Source organism: Bombina bombina, chromosome 7 (assembly GCF_027579735.1).
Source record: "Bombina bombina isolate aBomBom1 chromosome 7, aBomBom1.pri, whole genome shotgun sequence".
Classification (NCBI taxonomy): Eukaryota; Metazoa; Chordata; class Amphibia; order Anura; family Bombinatoridae; genus Bombina; species Bombina bombina.
In genome coordinates this window covers 119,336,613-119,342,612 of record NC_069505.1, presented here as the reverse complement: position 1 = coordinate 119,342,612, position 6,000 = coordinate 119,336,613, and the positions used below count along the sequence as shown (strand labels likewise).

Sequence of the window (6,000 nt, the reverse complement as noted above, 5' to 3'; positions counted from 1 at the left end):
ACTGCATGCACTGCCTGAAATCAACTGCCAAAATGAGGCCTCCTCCCTCAGTACACTAGAGTGAAGGGGCCTTCCTGACTAGATTTAGGTGTCTAAAACAATCCAGATCAATAAAAAACGTCCCCAAGTGTATATGAGCTTATAAAACATTTCAAATGCCATGATATTGTAATAAAAACCAATCTATTTGGCCCTTAACAGTGTCTACCAGCATAAAATTCAAAAAGGGGAAGCCTGTTATCTTTTTTGCTGAGGTGAAAGAAAAATGGCTTACCGTTTTCCCCGAGGGGAAAAATGACTGTCATCTTGCATTAGCCTGTGTTATTAGAAAGAGACTAGTCATACCTGAAGCAGATGAGTCTGCAAGCTGTTACCCCCAACTGAAGTTCTCTGGTTTCAACAGTCCTGCGTGGTAACAGAAATGGATTTTAGTTACTTGTGTTAAAATCATAGCCCTCTTAAACAGAAATCTTCATCACTTTTCTGTTGTAGAGTAAATAGTACAAGCCAGCACTATTTTAAAATAAACTCTTGATAGAAGAAATAAAAAACTACAACTAACAACACAAACTCCTCGCCATCCCCGTGGAGATGCTACTTGTTCAGAGCGGCAAGGAGAATGACTGGGGGGCGGAGCCAGAGGGGGAGCTATATGGACAGCTCTTGCTGTGTGCTCTCCTTGCCTTTCCCTGTGGGGGAGAATATTTCCCACAAGTAATGGATGATGCCGTGGACCGGACACACCAATGTTGGAGAAATAACTACTTTTATTATGCAGATGCAGTATGTCCATCAACCTTAATTGAATTCCTAAAATCAGATTTTGATCATTAACCTTTTTTTTTTTTATGTAATTACTAAAAGGAACAGGGAAGTAAATAAAACTATAAAGTAATTTTTCTGCCCATGGGCCCCCCCTCCCAAGAACAATAAAATACCAAGCACAGTCACAAAACCTGTAAGACTTGGACTCAGTAATGTAATCGGAAGATACCCAAATCCTCACTCTTCCACATACCTTCCAGTGACAAAAGCTCCACCTGGTGAAATAATAGAACAGTATTATATGTCACTCTGGTTGCTGTCTAAGGTGGGCAGGCAAAGTTGAACAGTCAATAAGTACCAATTTATTCTGGGAGGGTTTCCTAATTTGCCTGTCTATGGGTAAAATATATGATGTTTAATAAAGTTTTCAATTTAATTCTATTATAAAATTTGCTTTGTTCTCAAGTTATTCTTTGATGAAGAGATACCTAGGTAGGCAAGCGTGCACGTGCCTGAAGCATTACATGACAGGAAATAGTGCTGTCATCTAGTGCTCTTGCTAATGTATAACAGTTGCAAAACTGCTGCCATATAATGCAGCAGACACGTGCACACTCCTGAGCTTAACATCCCTGCTTTTCAACAAAGGATAACAAAAAACCAAGACAATTTAATAAAAGAAGTAAATTGGGAAGTTGTTTAAAATTCTATGCTCATTCTGAAAAAAAAAAAAGTGGGTTTTATGTCCCTTTAATGAAAGCAATGATGGTCTATCATAGTCTGTTTATATTGAGGAAGCACTTAAAGGGACACTGAACCCAAATTTTTTCTTTTGTAATTCAGAAAGAGCATGCAATTTTAAGCAACTTTCTAATTTACTCCTTTTATCAATTTTTCTTCGTTCTCTTGCTATCATTATTTGAAAAAGAAGGCATCTAAGCTTTTTTTTGGTTTCAGTACTCTGGACAGTACTTTTTTATTGGTGGATGAATTTATCGACCAATCAGCAAGGACAACCCAGGTTGTTCACCAAAAATGGGCCGGCATCTAAACTTACATTCTTGCATTTCAAATAAAGATACCAAGAGAATGAAGAAAATTTGATAATAGGAGTAAATTAGAAAGTTGCTTAAAATTTCATGCTCAATCTGAATCACGAAAGATAATTTTTGGGTACAGTGTCCCTTTAAATCCTTGATGTTGTGAACTATAAAAGACTGCGTGCAAACATGAGTCTAGTGAGAGGACAACAACTCAGCACAAGGGAATCCTTTTCCATATTCCTCTCCCTGCTGTTTTTTTCCAATTGTCAAAACAATGACTAATTTCATTTCCTATACTACACAAAAACAAAAAAAACATTTTGGATTAAGAACAATCACATTTAGAGACTGTAGTATCACTGGTCTTTTTCCAGTTCTTATTTCCAGTAAGATTCCCTTATTAACTCTGAACAATAAGACACAGAAGAAATCACAAAATTCATTTATTTATTTAATGTTTAGTACTGCTGAAGGCCGCTCATACACACACGTGTGGTCCTGAACCTAGGCAGTGAGAAGAGATTTAAATGCTATACAATTTTGTAAAAGAGCTATGACATTTTGAAATATGTAATTACAGAAAACCTTTTTAGCTTCAACAGAGAAGCATTTGACATGTTTTCCAAATTAGGTCCACACCTAGATAAAATAAGGTGCCTGGTGAATTAGCATTACACAACAATTAAGCGCATTGCATGTTCTGTAGCAATAAGTTTGATAAAATGATCTAATCTGCAGCACATTTTTTTGAACATTATTATTTTGTGTATTACATACAGAGGGGACTTGCAGCGAGTGTTGTCAAAATTAGGGATAAATATATATATAATTTATCTATGAACCACTTGCATGTAGCCTATTTTAACCTGGTTAAAGGAGTTAGATTTAAGGAAATTCATTTGAAAGACCACATGCAAGAAATAAAATAATAAAGGAAAAGAAAATTTGCTGCAAATCAGTTGGCTGCTCGGTGCAGCTATTTAACAGGTTAGTTCTATATTAACTGAATGTCATAAATTACATTTTAGCAAAATGCAGTTAAAAGGTTAATAAAACATGCCAAAAAACTAACTGTCTTTGGATTCAATGTTTACAGTAACAGGAAGGCTCTCTTATTCCCATCAGCAAATGGAAAAATAAATTCTATAAAATTATCAAGCAACTGACCAAGACATTTGTTACAGTGGTAATTTGTTATATTACATTATTGTGAAAAGAATAAAGATGAAAGCACATTATTCATCATTTCTTCATACATATAAAATTGCAACAACAAAAAAAAAAAAGTAAAAAATGGTGTGATGTGTGTAACAAATAAAAGCAAGACAAAAACAAAGCAAATATATAAAAAATAAACCCCTAATAAGGTGGGAATAAGAAACAAATATCCAAATGGTCATGTAAGAGGTGAAAAAGGAGGAAAATTAAAGGGACATGAAACCCACATTTTTTCTTTCATGATTCAGATAGAACATACAATTTTAAACCACTTTCCAATTTATATATATTATCAAATGTGCTCAATTCTCTTGGTATCCTTGGTTGAATGAGCAGCAATGCACTTCCAGAACCTAGCTGAGCACAAGGTAAGAGGCATGTATGTGCAGCCGCAAATAAGCAGCAAGCTCTCAAAGTTCCCTGCTACTCCTGAGCCTAATTAGGTATGTTTTTCAACAAATAACTCCAAGAGAATGAAGCCATTTGGATAAAAGAAAGTACATTGGAAAGTTGTTTAAAAAAATAATATGCTCTATCTGAAGCATGAAAAAAAAGTGTGTTCCATGTCCCTTTAAGGAAGAGAGGAGTATGAAGGGTTGGTGTGCCCACAATAGGAGGAGACAATTGGGGTGTAGAGATTAGTCTAGAACACTGGTTTTTAAACCTGCCCTCAGGCCTCCCCAACAGTCCATGTAAAGCAGGTAAAATAACCATGTTTCTAATCAGCCGATTATGTCACCTGTGCATTCGTTCAGAAATCCTCAAAATGTGGCCTGTTAGGGAGGTCTGAGGACAGGTTTAAAAACCACAGAACGAAAAGTAGATTGAAACCAACTAGGGCCTAGTTTTCATTGAGGTGGTAAAATCATTTATCCCCATTATAGGCCTAGTTTCCATTGAGGTGGTAAAGTAATGGAGGCCTCAGTGGGGATGGTACACAATGGCAATCAAGAGAGAGAAGTTAACAGCCAAGCGAGAAAGGGTACATAGCATGAAAATAAATGGGCATAGAAAACAAAATTCTGTTAAATGCAAGACCTATGACAACCTAAAACCTTTGGTAATGTGCATGTTCTTCATCTCAGCACATCTTTCTGAATAAGATTAGACATCTGTCCAATGAAAAATCTATTAGTTTCATTTTTTTTTTTTTTTAAGAGGTCAAAATATTTCGGCAATTCATTTTTATTATACCATTTCCTTATAATGCTGGCTTAATCTGACTTGTGTAGTTCTTTATTAAGAACACATGAAATATTATGTATTGCAAACAAAACCTGTTCTCTGGACCTAGGATGGCTGTACACAACATGGAAGGACACAGTACATATTACAGATCTTGTGCAGGTTGCTGCTGTGTGCATAGATGTCCAAATAAAGTGTCTCCAGTCCTCAGTATCTCATGGTACTAGACGCTCTGAAGTAAGAAAGAAACTTGAAACAAAGGCTAACCACGAAGTACCATATGTTCCTTGCCATCTGAGATCTGGCTATGAAGATGCGCCAAATAAGGACCACAAGAATGGTATTGAAGCCATAGCGAATATTACGTAACCTGCAAGAAAAATAAACGTTAAAAAAAAACAATTTATGTAAGAACTTAAAAGATGAATTCATTTCTTTCATATTTGCAAAAGTCCATGAGCTAGTGACGTATGGGATATACAATCCTACCAGGAGGAGCAAAGTTTCCCAAACCTCAAAATGCCTATAAATACACTCCTCACCACACCCACAATTCAGTTTAACGAATAGCCAAGTAGTGGGGTGACAAAGAAAGGAGTAAAAAGCATTGTGACGGATACCCCGGCTACCCCGACAGGATAGCTCCGCCAAACGGGTCCTGCTTCCTCCCTGCCGACTGCAGCTATGTAGCTGGCAAGTGACCACAGCCTGTAGCCACCCCTGATGCCTGACAGCATCAGTACTCAGTGCCCCACCCTGTGGCAGACTCCAGCTACCCCGACTGGGTAGCTCTGCCAGAGGGTCCTTCCTTTGCCTGGAACAGGCTGATATGTAGCCCAGGAAATTGATTCTATCAGGAGCCCACCTAAATGACTAGACAGACTAGCATTCAGGTGAAAGAACTTCCTTTATTGAGACAAACACACATCTTTTATATACACACACACATCTTGATAAAACAGGGAGACAATGCCACAGTTTTCCCGCCATTCCCACCCCTCCAGACTGACCAGCGCCTCCATAGCAACCATAGTCCCACAGAATCCCAGGACACAGTGGTGACTGTTTTGGGGTGATCCTGGGGGAGCAGCGGCACTTCCAGGGTGTCATTTGAAAGCTCTCGGTCCCCAGATGCCGGAGTCCAAAAAGCGGCGTGATTAGTTATTGGGGACCGGAGATATAGCCCGTTGAAGTTATGGGGGTAGGGGTGTCCAAAACCCCCGGTTCCCAAAGCAGCTCCCCTCCGGTAATTCCCCCACCTCTTGTCCTCCCTAGGGGCTACTAATCCCCAAAAGAGCAGAGCTCTGGGGCACATGGTTGCTGGAGCGACCAGGGGTAAAGTTAGCGGGTGTCCTGCTATCCTGTGGTCGACCAGGAGTCCGGACAGCCTGAGAGGGGTTAGGCGGGTGTCCATGGTGAGGCGGCCGACTGGGAGTTCCACGGGCCCGGCCAGCCTAGGAGGGTTTTCCTGGTCATACACCAGCTTTTCACAAGACAAGCAAACCAAAGCTTCCAGGGATTGTGGTTGCTCTGAGGAGCCCAAAACCACTAAGAAAAAACAGGGGTAAGGTTGTAGGGGGTAGCCTTAGCTGTCTGGTATCCGTGACAAGCATCAACAAAGGAATTTAGAATAATTGTGCTTTATACAAAAAATCATAACCACCATAAAAAGGGTGGGTCTCATGGACTCTTGCGAATATGAAAGAAATGAATTTATCATGTAAGTTCTTACATAAATTATGTTTTCTTTCATTTAATTGGCAAGAGTCCATGAGCTAGTGACGTATGG

General features: G+C 39.1%; 1 protein-coding gene across 5 annotated transcripts in view; it reads right to left on the bottom strand.

The window, feature by feature from the left end:
• Positions 1-2,235: 2,235 nt before the first annotated feature.
• FAR1 (fatty acyl-CoA reductase 1) overlaps positions 2,236-6,000 on the bottom strand; it is a 207,057-nt gene continuing 203,292 nt past the window's right edge. For all 5 annotated transcript variants that reach the window (XM_053720266.1, XM_053720265.1, XM_053720268.1 and 2 more), the window contains exon 12: positions 2,236-4,581. In XM_053720266.1, the coding sequence (XP_053576241.1) occupies positions 4,419-4,581 (163 nt within the window). In that variant the 3' untranslated portion in view covers positions 2,236-4,418. The remainder of the gene's footprint in view (positions 4,582-6,000) is intronic.